The sequence below is a fragment of the Sorex araneus genome, chromosome 11 (genome assembly GCF_027595985.1).
Source record: "Sorex araneus isolate mSorAra2 chromosome 11, mSorAra2.pri, whole genome shotgun sequence".
Classification (NCBI taxonomy): domain Eukaryota; kingdom Metazoa; phylum Chordata; class Mammalia; order Eulipotyphla; family Soricidae; genus Sorex; species Sorex araneus.
Genome location: NC_073312.1, coordinates 19,690,021 through 19,707,356, shown reverse-complemented (window position 1 = coordinate 19,707,356; position 17,336 = coordinate 19,690,021). Strand labels below are relative to the sequence as shown.

At 42.2% G+C, this 17,336-nt stretch overlaps 1 protein-coding gene across 5 annotated transcripts in view; it reads right to left on the bottom strand.

Moving 5' to 3' along the window:
* SORCS1 (sortilin related VPS10 domain containing receptor 1) overlaps window positions 1-17,336 on the bottom strand; it is a 580,968-nt gene that overhangs the window by 28,416 nt on the left and 535,216 nt on the right. For all 5 annotated transcript variants that reach the window (XM_055118868.1, XM_055118867.1, XM_004611935.3 and 2 more), the window contains exons 20-23: window positions 15,137-15,270; window positions 12,119-12,242; window positions 8,050-8,162; window positions 4,477-4,608 (exon numbers count right to left, since the gene is read on the bottom strand). In XM_055118868.1, coding sequence (XP_054974843.1) covers window positions 4,477-4,608; window positions 8,050-8,162; window positions 12,119-12,242; window positions 15,137-15,270 — 503 coding nt within the window. The remainder of the gene's footprint in view (window positions 1-4,476; window positions 4,609-8,049; window positions 8,163-12,118; window positions 12,243-15,136; window positions 15,271-17,336) is intronic.

Here is a 17,336-nt window from a genome sequence, read left to right as displayed (position 1 = left end):
ACTCAGAGAACCTTGGGATTTGTATGGTCACTCCTGAGATTTCCTGTGCATGTTTACTTTGTCTCAAACACACATTTCTTGTATGTTTACTTCTTCTTCTTCTCCTTCTCCTCCTTCTCTTCCTCCTCCTCCTCCTCCTCCTCCTCCTCCACCTCCTCCTCCTCCTCCTCCTCCTCCTCCTCCTCCTCTTCCTCCTTCTCCTTCATTTTTTTTTTCTTTTTGGGTCACACCTGACGAAGCTCAGGTGTTACTCCTGGCTCTGTACTTACAAATCATTCCTGGCATTGCTCAGGGAACCAAATGGGATACCGGGGATTGAATCTGGATCGACTGCGTGCAAGGCAAATACTCTCCCTGCTGTACTATCTCTCCAGCCCCAGTTTACTTCTTTGCTGCACTAGTCTTACATGCAGCAAAGAAAGAGAGGGAGAAAGATGAAGAGAGGGAGGGAAGAGAGTTAGTTAATGACATTACTGACTGACTGAATTCATCTAATCCCCTGAACTGTGTTAGATATCAATATCTAGCACTACACCCAGGTTATGGGACCTGGAAAGTGTTCCAAGTAGACTTTTAATAAGTCTCATATCTTTAACACCCTCCCTCCTGCTTAATTTTGTTTTATTTGGCTAGCTGACACTTCTATCAGAAAAAAAGGAAAAGACAAAAATCAAAGCCAATAATAAACAAAGTATTCTTCCTCCAGTTCCAGATACAACAATCTTGGTATTTGGGGACTCATAGAAGTGAAATGGTATCTAAATCCAGATCCATGTCCGCAGAATGGATTTGTTGGGGGGCCTTTGGGCTGGAGAAACAGAGCTAAGATTGTAGTCTTCTGAAGAGTTGTCACCGGAAACAAGTTACTGCTCCAAGTTGGAACCTTCATTTCAGTGTCTGGTTAAGAAAGAAGAATTCAAAGTTCCCTCAAAGGTGGAAAACTACAGTGCTATGATAAATAGCTCCTACTATAGAGGCTCTTGAAGACTTAGGTTCCAGTCTGTATATTGATATCATTATTGCACTTTACACTTAGGATAGCATTTTCTTCCAAAATTTAACTGATTTCTATGTGCTTGGCTGGTTTTAGTTTTGTCACTGCATTCACTCAGGTTTGAGTCTTCAATCAGAATGAAAAGACTCTCAGCATCCCTTAAACCAGAGTAACAAATCTCTAGCTGTGTTCCTTGAAGGCAATATGTCTGCAAAATAGCTTAGATGGGTCATCCTCACCTTATTGTCTTTGTTCCCTGAGCAACTTCATTCATATTATTTTCCCTTTCACTCTCATCATCATTTTTCTAATCCCCGCTTTTAGCTACACCCATCTTAAGAAAAAGTTGAAACACTTGTGTATTTTGAAGCCACCTGAGAAGATACTCAGAGTTGACTGCTTGCTCTGCTCTTGGGGCTTATTCCTAGCAGTGATCATGAGGCCCTGGGATGCCTGGGATTGAACCTGAGCTTCCCTTATGCAAAGCATATGCTCAGCTCATTGAACTATCTCTCTGGCTACAAAAGTGTAAGGCTAGTTTTCCTTTTAAATACATCCTTCCATCATGAAATAATCAGCAGTACAATGCAATCAGTCATCATCCATTTACCATCTGTTGATCACATCTTCTAAAAGTCCAATGGTTTTTATATCATTTCTTTATTCCTTCTCAAATACTTCATGTCATGACTTGGGGACTACAGATTGTGTGTGTGTGTGTGTGTGTGTGTGTGTGTGTGTGTGTGACTTTGCTTATATTTTTTGAGTTTTCTGATCCTAACTTTTCTTTTCTATAAAAGAGAAAGAATTATCAGGATTGTAATTTAAAAACAGGTATATATTTCTCCAAATGTATATTTTTTATAATTATAGTTTGACTGCCCACACGCATGTCAAAGGATGTCACCTAGTGTTCTGACAAGTCAACTGCCTTCAGATCTGATGAAATGGTTCCTCAAAATCCTATAGCATGCTATTAGAGATTTTCAGACAAAAAAGGAGCAAAAAGCACTCTAGAGAAAATACACAATCAAAGCAAGCTGCATTCCTACACAAAGTAAAAAAAAAAGTTTCTTTTTCTATACTTCCTTAAAAGGGACATCCAGAAATGATTTGGACGGTGCTGAGAAATAACCCACTCTTTCTCTCACAAAATCACAGGTGCAGACACTAATTTGTAGAGTTATTGTGGGAACTTGAGTGTCAGGGTTGGGCAAGGTCGGATGCAAATATGCTGGGTTGCCTCGATTGCATGCAGTTCACTAGGAAATGGGGCTCAAGGGGGTCCATGACAGCTCTCATCATCATTACTTGCACGTGGGAAAATTATAGAGGTGAATCCTTTGCCGAGTATGAAAGCTACATTTGAAAGGAGGGCATGCTCTAAGAGGGAGACCAGGCTATAATTTTGTGTTCCCTCTAATAAAGATTTTACAGGAGGTTCTTAAGACATTTGGGAAGACCTGAGATCATGGCACTTGATTGTGTGCTTATTTTTAGTGAAAAGCTCCAAGCACAGAGAGGAAAAAAACCCATATTTATTTTTTTGTCTGGCAAGGACCCTAATTTTAATCTATCTGCTAGAAAATTTCGGGAAACTAAAATCATGTAGTTTCTAACAGGGCAACCAGATCAAGATGAATTATTTGAACCAAAAAGATCAACAGCAATGTAATAACAGTCATTTCCTCTACAGAGATTGATTGTGGTTTTAAAAAGTTAAAAGCAGGGCCAGAGAGATAGCATAGTGTGCTGTGTGCATGCTCTGCATGCGGGAAGCATGGGTTCGATTCTAGATGGTCCCCTAAGAAACACCAGGAAGACTGCCAGCACTGAGCTTGGACCAGGGGTGCCCTTAGGGGGTGCTTTTACGGAGTGCTTTTAGGGGTGGCTTGGAACAAACAAAATGTAAACAAATAGAAGGGAAAAACAAGAGGAATGAACCAAAATAAAAGGTTAGAGGTGCTAAGGCACATGCATACACACACAGATATTTAAAACTCCAAAAAATGAGAGAGACGAAGAAAAAGAGGCCCATGCCAGAGTCCCAGGCAGTTAAGGTACACTCTGGAGCCAAGATTACTCAAGTGTCATCAATGCCAAACAAGCCATCTTAGCAGGCAGTGTTGAGGGGTGGGGTGGAGGGGTGGGAGGGAAACTGAGGACACTGATGCTGGGAAATTATACTGGTGGAAGGATGGGTGTTGGGACATTGTATGACTGAAACCCAATCATGAACAGTTTTGTAGTGCTCTCTCTCACAGTGATTTAATAAACTAATTTATGTTCTGAATAAAGTTGTGACTTTTAAAAACATATCATGCATATCAAGTCACTGGTTCTTTTGACACTGAGAAAAATTGATAAATAGTATGTAAAGGAGTTCAATTTCTAGTCTTCAGCTACTGACTTTTTATTCCCACTCACTGTCCTGCACAGCATGTCAGTATGCACAGACTGAGCTGATTCATCATAAACATTGTAGACAATTTTATATTCTGCATACACTGTGTGACTCAGTCACTGCCTATAATAAACACGCTTGCACGCTTTGGTGAAGCTTAGTCAGGATCATGAGTTTCTAGAAGCGAAAAGAAGAAAACGAAAGGAAATAAAGTCCACAAAGAGCTGGGACCTGCCCCTTAAATATCAGCATCTCCAGAAATCCAAGGGAGCTGTCCCAGTAGCGCTGAGAGCCTAGCAAGGCTAAAATATTCTGTGGCCAGGCGCATATGCATCCCCTGTGATGCTTGCACCCACGTGGCCGAGCACATGTGGTGCCTGAGCACATGTGTCACCTGCATCTCTCCTCTTGAGATGTGTACTTTCATGCGTTCATGTCTAATGCTGGACCTGTGTAGCAGCTCTCTCTGTCCTTGGAGGGACAAGGTTCTCTCTTGAGCACGTTACTCTCCACTCTCTCCCACTTCCTCTCCCTCCTTCCCTTCAAAACCTTCAATAAAAACTGTGTAATTTTACTGCCCATCTACTCCTGAAATTCCTTTCTTTGAGGCGAGACAAGAACCAAGTAACTCTGGGTCCTGGGTGGCAGAGGCAGATTGGGAGAAAGTGACTGTCTTTCTCCTCCCCACTTCACATGAGCCGCCCATGGGACCCACCCGACATCAGTATGGGATCCTATCTTATTATTGTTTTGACCTGCATTTTACTAATGATAAATCACTTGTATCACTTGTAGTCCCGTTGATCTTCGATTTGCTCAAGCGGGCACCAGTAACATCTCCATTTGTCTCTGTCGCTAGCTAGTGTAGCCCAATGATACCTGCTCGCTCCAGGAACAGAAAGAGCCTCAAATCATTCATTCAGAGATTTGACGAAGAAATCTGACCATCTAGTTGGTGGGCGGCCACGAGGTCTTCTGACTTCCCGTGGAATCCAGTCTGCAACAGCTCTAGTCCAACAGTCGTCTCTGAATCTTAATGATACAGAATCTTTAAAATATTTTTCCTTGGCCAACTCACCTGCTCCAGGTCCTCTGCTGACTTTTTGTTTTCTCCTGTGGGATCCTGATAGGGCAAGACAAAAAGCTCTGCAGCAGTGGGCAAGCCAGGGAGCACTGCCACCAATATGTGTTGGCCTGGAACTCCCGTGACCTGAGGGAGAGACACAGAGGTTCATGGAAGTTCTGAAGAAAAAGACTTAAGGTTAAGCCCAGTTCTTGGTGGGGAAAGGTGGGTTGGAGCTGAGCAAATACAGGTGTGTGCTTGCATGAGAAGGTGTATAGGCTGGGTCCAGGGCACACCAGAGAGAAAGAAATGAGAGAGCCCAGAAGATGCTATAAAAGTTTGAGCCAAAACTAGCATCATGAGCCCTGAAATACATTGCTATTATCCTTCTGTGCTGACATTCCTCTAAACAGAAATGTGTGGATAATAGCAGTACTTGCCATGTAAAAGTTTGGTTCCAAGACTTAAGTAAGTTACACAGAAGCATTTGCAGTGAAGCCTGGGGGAATCAAACATTAGGTCTTCTTCCTAAATGGTCCAGTAAGTGGGGACTGGTAGAGAAGACATCCTCTTAGTGAAACTATCTCTTCTTTCTAACCTTAATCCTTTCCAAGACTGATTTCTCCTTGCTGCAGCACTAGGTATTCTCCAGATTGACTAATCACATGCCAGTCATGGACCTGAATAGGATCACCCATATACAACCCTGGGGTAATCTTCTCAACAGCTTCAGAACCTGAAGACCAGCTCATTTCAGAAAGTGCTTGGAGCTTTTCACTTTGTCATATTGAGACTCCTGTTAACATTAAATCAGTCACACAAGGACTTCCTCTTTTTGAACACATATTCCATTAAGATATTAATCTCTCCCTGAGCAGGTTTACGGTAGGATCTCCATTCCCAAGAGAGAGGAAATCACATCTAGATTTATCTAACTACATTCTAACTCTGATCAGTTTCCTTAGACAGTTTCCTTGTTCAAATTCTTGTAATGGGTCTCATTACCAAGTGGATTAAACATATATTCAGTGCCTTCTGCAGTATGGCTCTGCCCTTTGCAAACAAATGTTTCACTACTCACAAAGCCATATGCCCCAGCTAAATGGAATTATGTATAATGCATCAATATTCCAGATTTCTCCTGCAAGTATTTTGAGCATGCCAGCTCCCCAGCCTATCTTTTCTCTACATCTGTAGCTAGAAAACTAGTTGCCCTTCAGGCGTCTTCAGAAAATCCACTTCTTATAGTATATTAAAAAAAATTCCGGGGCTGGAGCAATAGCAGAGCGGGTAGGGCATTTGCCTTACATGCGGCCAACCCGGGTTCGATTCCCAGCATCCTATATGGTCCCCTGAGCACCGCCAGGAGTGATTCCTGAGTGCAGAGCCAGGCGTAACCCCTGTGCATCGCCAGGTGTGACCCAAAAAGAAAAAAAAATTCCAATTAGATCATTGATTTAAAATTCCACATTTGTGAAATCCCTTTTCAAAACATTGATATATTCTATTTATTGGGTCATGACCATATGTAACTCACTTGTTAGTAATAGTGCAATCACTAATCTCCAAAAGAGGGTGGGATATTAGGAACAGGAGCTAGATCCATTGCCTCTTAAGATTGGATAATTACCAGTCTTAGGAGCTTTACTGTGTTAACCCTCTGTTGAGTCAGGCTGTTTATTGTGCAGCTAATTCATTATATTATACAGCAGGCTAGAAACACTACTGAGAAGTCAATTCTCACCGACTGGACATCTGGTAGAAAGGTGAAGATTAAGGGCACCTGATCCTCAGACAATTAGTACAAAGAAAACTCAGTTTGGAAGACTGGGTGCTGCTGAGTTATCCTTGGCTAATAAATCACATAAAGGAATTTGCTGCCTGAGAGATAAATAGAGGTATGAATCCAGAGAACACTGCACCTGAAGGAGGTATGAAGTAGATACATCGAGAGGCAGAAGACTTCTTTAACAACAGAGAGGAGAAAACAGTTTTCATACAAAGGACAAAGAGAACCAAGGGCAGAAGAGCCCTGTGTGGTAGAAATTGTGTGTCTACTTGGCCATAATGTGTAGAGATTGTAACATAATATATATTGCAAATCAAAAAGGTAAAAATGGCATTTACTCAGAGGCTCTTTTTCTTCCCCAAAGTTTGTTCATCTTTGTTTCTTGTAACACGGTCTAGAATAATAATAAAGTAAGTGGTTAGGAAGCCACATAACCAAGTTCCTAATCTTGAGGTTCTGACTCTGGGAACTGGTTTTTAACTGAATGACCTTAGGCAAGTTAGCAGTTACTCGATTTACTCACCAGTAAAATGAGAGTGCCCATCATATTTATATGACAAGTCATATTTATATGACAAGCTACTTTTTATGATTAAATACACTAGAAAGAGTGAAGCGTGAGAAGAGTGGAATGTTAAATGCACAACTAAATATTGAAAAAAAGAAAGGCACAAGCATGGAGATGGCTAAATGTGAAGTTTGCTTTCATTTTCATTTTTCTTTCCTCAGTCTTTAACATTTAACTTTGATTAGATGTCTTTCCAAAATGAACAAAACTTTGTATGGATACAATTTCAGGCTTGAGAAATATTCAAGGATGTTTTCCATTTTGTTCCTTTGGAGGCTTTATCTAAATGCCTTAATCCCCACATCATTTTGCATCCATAAAGACCCTGTCTGTTGGGTACAAGAGAGAAAGTACAGAACCTAGACATTGATTTCCCAATGGAACTGTGAAGAAACCCCGGGGAGAGGTCGCTCACGTCTGCTCTTTCTGGGCCTGTGATGAAGAGAAGCAGCTCCATCAGCAGATACCCCATTCATCTCTGATCCCCCTTAAGAGTGGGGTGTGCAGAGTGGGCACACTTCTCTCAAATCATCAGTGACATTCACTCCGAGTGGGATGAATGGCACCACCTGGTATTCTTCAAGTCAGCATGGGAACCATACTTCATGGGGGGTAAAAGTACAAATATTGAGCTCAGCCTTTTCCCAACTATGTCATAGCATCATCAGGATTAGCTATGAGACATTAAGCAAGTTACTTATCCTCTTGGAAGCCCAATTGTTTCATCTGCCAAATGAACAACATAATACCTTCTTCTCTTGTGGCTGCTGCAGGAGAGAAAGGCCTTCCAAAGAACTGGGGTGTGGAAAGAAACAGCTAGCCACCCCGCACTCTGTGCAGTCTAGGAGTTACCTCCACAGGTACCAAGGAGTTGTTCTTACTAATTTGATGCTTGCTATGTGCTTCCACTATCAGCATGTCCACTGATGGTCTAACTGTGAACACTGTTAGAAGACCATCACAGATTTCCAAGTTATTCTTATCTAAGAAGAAAAAAAGTTTCCCAAGGAACAAGATTCACATGGTAATTTGCAGTTGAATTGGTCCCTAGCACCTTGGATTTGACTGTAAGCAGTAGGCTCTGCTTTGTAGATATCAGGTAGAATAATTAGACCTCTTGTGGGTTCTACACCCTTCACGTCGCTTTGTAGTCCAATGGTCTCTTGACATAGGGCTCTTCAAAATAGAAGAGAAGCATGCCTAGGAAAGAAAAATAATTTTCTGTACTCACGTCTACCAGGGACTTTTTGATGACTCGGCTAATATCTCTCCTCCACTCGGGGATGTCTGGGTTGTAGTCATCCAAGTTTGGAGAAAAAGAAAGACGAAGTGATCGGAACTCCTCTGGGGACACAATATAGTCCAGTGGTTACTATGGGAATAGTTCTCTGCAAAAATCTGTTACATATTGTCTTGCACACAAAGCTACAATGAAGGGTCTTTCCCTCCACAATCACCACAGAACAGTTCTAGATAGATAATCTACTATTTCATTCCTGTTAAATATCTGCTCCTCATTTTTTGGACCAAAGTCCATGGTTCTGACCCTAACCTAGCTCTGAAGTCTCTGCCTTTGTTCCTGGTTCTGAAATTCACTCTTTGGATGCTAAAGGGTCCTAACCCTGGGCATTTGCACACACAGTTGCTCCAGCTAAAATGTTCTGCCCCATGCTGTCCATGTACAACACAGTCTAGCTGCGGGCCAAGAATTTACTACTTTCATTTAGTTTGAGCTTACCCACCAGGTGTTTTCTTTAAATGGCTTTTATTATCATGTTCTTTATTATTATGGTTCTTTATTATCATGTTCACATACTTTTATTATCATAAGATGAAATCATCATAATCATAACTATATTATTATGCAGTTATAATAATTATTGCCTCTATTCAATTGTTATTTTATATGCATGCAAATTTTATTTCATGGAATTTTAAGCTCTTCAATTCAATGCTTTTTATTTATCTCTGTGGTCACTGGGTTGGTTCTGGTCTTCTAGGAAGTAGAAGGGTGTTCAAATAGATTTTTACAGAAAGCATGAGGAGGTCCACAGAAACATTTGGAGCCTCATTAGACACAATTCATACATGACACCTAGTGCAGAAAAAGTGGGAGAGAAAGTGAATGCTCTGACATCTGAAAAAGGTTAACAAGACTGCTGGAATTTGTCGAAGCCAAGGTCAGCCGAAGAAATGATCTTTGTTCCAGGAATAACCCCCTGCTCCCCAGTCATCCTGTTACCCATAATCACTGGCTGCAATAAACTCATGGATGAGGAGATGGGTTTCGGAACACAGTTCTGGAAGTTTTCGCCCCTCACTGGGTTCAGGTGTGGTCTATATAGTTAGGTCGTGTTGCTACCTAACACACACAGTCTCATGCTCTCATATAACTAGGTGCTGATGTTCTCTCCTGCCTCATGTTCTATGGGCTTCACTCACTCCTCATGGTCTTTCCTTCACTTCAGGCCCCTATTCCTTCCTCTTCCCATGCTCCTCCTCGCATCCTTGCCTATTCCCCCCCTAACGTGAGGGCTGTTGATATGAATGCATTTACCGATGCAAAAATAATTTCTTTCTTCTTTCAAATATGTCACTGTATTTCAGGAGAAGTTCAGTGTTCTGGCAATGCCAATTATACATTCAAGAAATATAAAAGACTTGTACATTCCCTAACAATGAGAATGACATATCAAACACTGGTTTGGAAGACTCTCGTACTGTAAGGAGCATATCTATGGCAGTCAGTGTATTTCAAAGACTTATTTTTCATAAATTAACTATTTTATGAGCCACTGGTCACCAAGGTGAGTTCCACTGCTTCAGTTCTGATGAGAATAATGAAATGCATATTAATTAATACCATGGTAAAGAGCAGCATCAATAAATCACCAGCTGAACCCTAACTTCTCTTTTTGAAAATATAAGTATATGCAGACTCTTGTGAAGCTGTAGGATTTTATCTATGGGGAAGATGTTTATCTCAATAAAGGACACAAATGAGAAAATGACATGCACCCTTTGTAATTATTCACATGCTATTAACAGATCAGCGAGGGAGAAGTGACTAAAAAAAATTCAGCAAATGTGGGAGTATATGGGAGGGCTTAAAAGGGAAAACTCTAGTATTTATTTGAAGCTGCTAAGAGAGATACATTTTAGACATTTACCTATTTGTGTTGCTGCTGCTGTTTAAAAACAAATTGAGAAAAACAATACAGCATGGGTTTCCAGTCTTTCAGTCAACTGGTTAACATTAAGTAGATGAGTTTTTGGTCGTCCACCTCCCCAAATGTGGTGCCTCTTTCATTATGGTGAAAATAGTCTATGTTCACCTCTGATTAATGTTAGAGATGTACCTTCTTGCCTGCAGACTCTAAACTCCCATTCCTTAGAGTATTTACTTCAGAAACCTTTCACTCATGTGTAATTCGTTCTTTGCCCTTTGAGATAAAAGGTCATTTTCAATCCAGGAATGCCTTTCTTAAGGATCTGGGAGTCATCTCATTGAAATGTCATAAGAAAAGATAAGATACCTCTCTCTGGGAGTGTAAGAACTAAATCTCCATAAGCATACTGTGCAAACCTAGTGCCCTAACCCTTTTTCTCTTAATTTCTGTACTGTCTTTTCAACTAGATAACCCCAAAGTTTAAAATGTCTTCCTGCCTATTATACTAGCAAATTGCTGTTGTAATTTTCCTACAATAGGTTACACCTGCAATTATAGAACTCTCATTTTATATACATATATATGCATATATGTATATATATGCATATATATGTATATATGCATATATATATGTGAAACTCTGGACAATTCAAATAACTTAAGAACTTAAAACACATAAAAGATATGAGAATGGGTCATGATTCCAGCTGAAGGAGGAATTTCCTCTGCTTAGCCTGGCAAGCTACCGAGAGTATCCCGCCCACACGGCAGAGCCTGGCAGGCTACCCATGGTGTATTCAATATGCCAAAAACAGTAACAACAAGTCTCACAGTGGAGACATTACTGGTGCCTGCTCGAGCAAATCAATGAGCAACTGGATGACGGTGACAGTGACAGTGATGCTTTTTATGAGGAGACCATTTCTAACAAAAATCCATTTGCTGGAGAGTGAGCCACTCTTTGATAGTGTCATTTGAGATTTTAAGAAAACAAAAACTCGACATAGATGGTTGTATGAGATACTTAGAAATATTTCCTCTGGGTTCAGAATTTTTAGATTCCATTGATTAACTTCATCTCATTTGTAAAACAGAGATAATGATAGCGTATTTTTCATAAGTCTGCTCTGGAGAATTCAATAAAACAGATCACACATATCAAGCGCTTTGAACAGATGCTAGTAAGGGTTTCATCAATGTTAATTACTACCTGACTATCACTATTGTTATTACTGGATCTGTTAGTGAATAGCAGAATGATTTTAATTCAGTAATTTCCTATTTCAGGGCCACAGTTTCCTATCTATAAAATGACAGGTTGGACCAGATAAACCCAAAGCCTTTTAAGATTGAAAGTTCGCACTGCGATTCTAATGAGGGGGCACTTACCCCGGAGCACATCTATTGGGTTTTAATGGGTTGGTGCTCATTACTTACACCTGGGACTCCCAGACAGGGAGAAAAGGAAAAAAGAGAGTCGGCAGGAAAAGATAGGAGGGTCAGTGAACTAGGATAATTTCTAAGCATGGGTCCTAGCTCTTGCTGGGCTGAGTTGGAAGCCCACTTCTGCCACTTACTAGCAGGGAGCAGTTACCTCTCAAAAAATAGGTGTAGTAATAAAGCTGACCTTATACTGGACTTGTGATAATGATGAAATGCGCTCCCAGAGAACAGAAGAGAGATGGGGAAGGAGCAGAGAGGCAAAAGCTCTCCATTCTGACTGCCTGGCGGAGAGGTTGCCTGAGTGGCTGAACTGGGCTCAGAAAATTGCAGCCCTGGTTTACTTAGTTGTTATTTGGCCTCATCTAGCCTCAGAAGTGGGAGGGCTGATGGGAAGGAACTAGAGCCAAATAAGCGAGGGTCCTTAAGCACAATTCAAATTGTTTACCGATTGCTTCCTGAACTCAAAAGCCAAGTTGGCAAGATAAGAAATGTATACCAGGCCCAGCATCCAGGGTGATTCATGCCGGAACTATGACCATGAGCATGTTATTGTTATTTGGACCACTAGCACCTGCCGGCTGCTCTCTAGGAAGAGAGCGTAAGCCGGGACAGCCTCTCGTGCTCTGTTTTCTCACCGACACAGCAGAGCACCAGGCATGGAAGGTGCCGCCGGGGAAGATCACTCACCGTACACGGCGATGGTCTTCGTGTCCTGCAGGATGGCATTCCCGGCAGACACCTGCACTGTGATGGTGTTCATCCCTTCAGAAGTGAACTTGAATGACAGGCTTCCCTCTAAGGTGATCAGGGGCTAAAATAAACCAGGATCCAAAGTGAGGGTCCGGTAGTTCCAGATGCGTTGAAATCAGTTCCAGATGAGTCCCCATTTAACCAGCTAGTTAAATCACCAAGGTGCTTCCTGGGGTACGCCAGGTAGAGATCTCCTTCCCACTCTCCCATATGCTCAGAAAGGGGCTCCAAGAGCAACAACCCAGAGAAATTCTTCCCATTTCTTCTGAATCAGACATTTTCCCTGTCAGGAGCCTCCTGATTCTGTGCTTGCTTGAAGGCCACTAGGTTCAGCTTGTGGGTGGGAAGCAAATCACATATCAAGCACATCCCCCCTTTTTTTTTCTTTTTAGTTCACAGATGGCGATGCCCAGGGGTTACTCCTGGCTCTGCACTCAGGAATTACTCCTGGCAGTGCTCGGGCACCATATGGGATGCTGGGAATTGAACCCCAATCAGCCACACACAAGGCAAACGCCGTCCCCACTGTACTATTGCTCCAGCCCCAAACATATCCCTTAATATAAAGAAACCCTCCTATCAAATCCAAACAGGAAGTGCTGATTCATTCAGACTGAAGCAGTGGTCACAAGAAGCTCTAAGCTACTTGTTGATCTCCAGGGTCTTCTACTTATATGAGATGACAAGAAAGCACAGCAACCACGAACACCAAAGTTGCAGTCGTTAGACAGGAGTGGCTTGACATGGCTTGACCACCACTAAGGAGCCCTATTAGCAGTTTCCTCAAAGTAGCAGCTATGGAAACAAATACCAATGGGAGAGTGGCTTGAAGATTCAAAAGTAAAAAAAGGGAGAGTGGAGACCGAGTTGTAGTAATGCCTGCAATACAATCAGATGCTGGGGGAATGGCAGAAAAGACTATTAGTCTACTGACCTTCCTGGATTCATTCTCCAAACCATTTCTTTCCTGTCTTTTTAAAATTAATGTTAAAATCAAAATTCAATCAGCTCCCTAGATGGCAGAGGGGAGATGAAAGATGAAAGCCCAGCATAAAAAAATATTCAATACATTTCTTGATATTTGTTTTTCTGTTAAAATAGGTGTGTGCGGGGGCGGCGGGGGGGAGGATGGCAATGCATTGAAAAAGAAAGAAGACTAAGAAAAGTTATTTTAGTCTTTCTAAACTTTCAGTTCTAGTTTGCAGGCAAGGACCAGATAAACTCTTCTGCTCTGGGCAGCAGGCTGATTTGGGGCCAAGTTTCCAGACACAGTTTTAGTGGAAGTAAAGTGGAGCTATTTCAGCTCTCTGACGTCTGCTGAGCAGTGAGATTCCTTCTACAGCAGATTGGCCACAAGTCTAGAGGCAGGGCAGGCTTTCTCTCTGGGCCTCTGAAAATTTTCTTTCTAGTAAAGACCAAACCAACTCTGGAGAGAAAGGATTGCTTTTAAATAAGATACATTGAGGTTGAGCAGCTAGTGTGCCCATAGAAAGGAAGTGCGAGGAAAAATCACAGGCTCACCAGAGCAGTTTGTCCTGCTGTCTTGGAATGAAAGAAGCTTTAGGACCTCTGACCTGTGGCTTAGCTGATAATCGGAGGGAACTTTTAGATTTTGAGAGTGGAGCAAGTTCAAAACTAGTATAGAGCATGCAGCAAGGTATGAGAGGAAGATAAGTTTACATAGACCTCAGAAAGCCTTGGCTTTGGCTTTGGTATGAAACAGCTAAGTGAGATTGGAATCAGCCACTTCATCTACATCAACCTCACTCTTTATATCTTTAAAATGAAAGACCTGTGGTAAACGGGATTGGAGGTTTTGACTGGTTTTACAACTGCAGCTAATCTTGGCCCTGCAAGCATCAAAGGGAAGCATAAAGATGACCTAATGGCCCTATCTGACTCAAGGTGAGCAATAACTTCCGGGGCATGGTTGTAACAGACATCTCTTGCTTTATCCTGGTTGGTACTCATCCATTTCCCACTCCTCCTTGAGGGCCCATTTCCTTCCTTCTTTGTTCCATGCACTCACTTGAAGACGTCTCTCCCTACCCATCACACTATGTTCAAGGTCTGGCCAATGATACTCAAAGGCAGGGCTGCTGTTAGAAGTTCTGAAAAAGAGCAGACTTCCTCTGCTACCTTGTGGGAAGTAGGAAGTTCTGGCGACTGCTAAAAGAGCAGACTTCCTCTGCTACCTTGTGGGAAGTAGGAAGTTCTGGCGACTGCTAAAGTTCACTGCACAGTCCAGCTGGAGAAGAACGCTAACATGGAAGGTGGTGGGAAGGAAGGGAGGGGACAAGAGTAAGGAAGGGAGGGGACAAGAGTAAGACAGAAAGAGGCAGAGTGCAGTGACGAGATACTGGGACACCATGAGCCTGCGGGTGTTAATGCTTAGAACACCCCCTTCCGCTCCAGAACTCCACAGCCATTTTTTAAATTTTTTTTTCAGTTTCACTTTTGTTGTTGAAAATGGTAGCATTTATCTTTTAATTTTTTTATTTTAATTTTTTTATTAATGAATCACCATGGGGGTACAGATATAGGTTTACATATTATCGTGCTTGTGTTTCAGTCATATACAGCTTGAGTATCTATCCCTCCACCAGTGCCTGTTCTCTGCTGATGACTCCATCCTCCCTCCCACCCCCTCCCACCCCATTCTTCTCCCCACCCCGCCTTATTGGCAGAGCATTCCCCTCTGTTCCCTCTCTCCCTTTGGGCATTGTGGTTAGTAATGGAGGTCTAGGGTGGCCAATGTGTTTGGTCTATAGTCTGCTCTGTGCACGCCTCTCCCATCACGAACGGGTCCTCCCACCACATTTTTGCTTGGTATTCCCTTCTCTATCTGAGCTGCCCTTTCCCTCAGCATGTGAGGTCCACAGCCATTTTATTCCCATTGGAGAATTAAGCTTAGAGTTAAGCTGCCACTAGAGCCCAGGCAGACGGCAGACCCACCTCTGTGTTGTTCCCATACCACCACACGTAAGTGAGGGTGCCCACTTGGCTGGGCCACAGCACTGCCGTTGCATTGACTTCCTTGTTCTTGGTGGTGACAAAGGGAAGGGACAGGTGCACATGCTCCAGAGGACCTGAGGCACAAGAGAAAAGAAGAGCCATAGAGAGGAAGGAACATCCTTGGTTTCAGCATCCCTGCCCTGCAGATAGTTTCATTCTGAAAGTGTCTGAAATGACACAGCCATCCTTCCTGAGGGAAGAGCTCATGCTTCCCCTGCTTGGGAGAAAAGAAAAGAGTGAAGCAACATCTCAACATTTCCCACTGCCTGCATCTTTCTCTCAGGCCTACTACCTGAGTTCTTTATGTGTGAAGAATTTGTAAATAATTGATAAATGTCTTAAATGAACGAGCATCGTATGAGCTTTCATAGGGAGATACAAAGTCTCAGGGGTAAATGAGATTTATGAAAGTCTCACAGTATCCCTGGTGAGTAGTGGCAAGGGCGGAAGTTTTTTTATACACTTAGTGGACATGGGGTATGTATGCATGTGTGAGTAAGATTTGTCTGAGTGTGACTCAAAGTTTGTGGAGTTGAGTGAAGGTTTTCTAAGACAAAAGGATCCAAGAGTAAGAGGAGAGAACTCTGTGGCTATCAGATTCTTAGGAGGTACCCAATTGCATACTAGAAGGCTCCTAGCTATGGAGGTCTGTTACATCCAAAATCTCGTTCAGATTTCTATACCCATAAAGCTACTAAAAGCTTCACAGAGATTCACTAAGACCTGTTCCATGACCCTGAGCTCCTTGAATGACAGTAGGCACTAAAGGCAGTTTCCTCTAAGAGGAAAGTGACAAAAAAAATCTGTCCTTCACACCATTATTTCAGGAGATACAGACAAATGGCACCCAAGGCAATAGATTTAGTGATTTCCCTGCCTTCTGCTGGGCCTTTCTATTTGCTTCCCAGAGTGCTGTGTTTAGCCTGATTGTGGCCCGTCATCGTCATTGTCATCGTGTACTCTTCAGCAGGAAATACTATCCACATCCTAACCCATAAGGCAGCATTTTGGGCTAACAGCTCTAAAGCACCTTCTTGGCTCCAACTCAATTAACAGCAATGATTCCTAAGAAGCCATTATCATTCCCATTTGGCATTATCCGAATCTTGGTGAACAACACTGGCTTTGTTAATCAAAGGGTCTAGCCCAGAAGTGGAAAGTCAACCTAGATTCTTTTTTCCTCCCTTTTTTGTGGCCTGTATCCACTTAGCAAACCCACAATTTGGTTTCTGAGCATCTCTCAGAGCTTCCCTGCTCAGCAGATCTGCCCTGGTTCAGACACTGAGCACCATCCCCCCTGCGGCTCTCACAGTTCTTGACAGATGGACCTGCCTCTTTCTTTCCTGCTCTAACCCAGCCTCCAGATTGCTGCCAGAGAGAATTTTATCCTAGAAAACCAAGCTGACAAACGACTCACTTGCTCAACATTAAAATTCCTATAACCCAATTATCATAAATAATGACAGTTTCCACAAATTTATCTAGCATTTGTAAGACAGGGAGTACAAGCTGCAGCCTTGGGGGGGAGGTAGGGGTAGTCTTTAGTAATTTTCTTGATAGATAATATACAGTGCAGTACCTTTGTTGTAGCAGACACTTGTACATTCACTCCCCTTTCTGCCTTGTCTGTGCTTTTCTCTATTTCCAGAATCAGAGGTTTGTTGACCAACACGTAGAATACACTTGATATTTTCTCACTTATATACCATAAATTAAGAAGGAATTGATCATAAGCCAGAATGGTTCAATGAGATAATAAAAGCAGCACACTTATTGAGTAATGACTCTCTCTTTCAACTATTCTTTCCCCACCACATTTAATCCTCTTAATTGCTTAGGAAAGTAGGTGCTACTCTTTGCTCTCTCTCATTGTGAGGTGAAGGTAACTTTCCCAATGTCCCACATCTAGGAAATATCAATTCTAGGGTGTGAACCAAAATAATTGGACTTCTAGCTCCTGTGATGGCCAACTAACAGATGTTTAATAAGATCTTCTTCTGCATATTAACAAAAATATATTGAGTCACTACTAGAATAAGGATGAGGCTCAGTGGTGTTGGACATGCCTACATGTATGAGGCTTTTTGTTCAATGTTTGGCATCACAAATACACAAATACATAGAGAGTACTACTGACTGA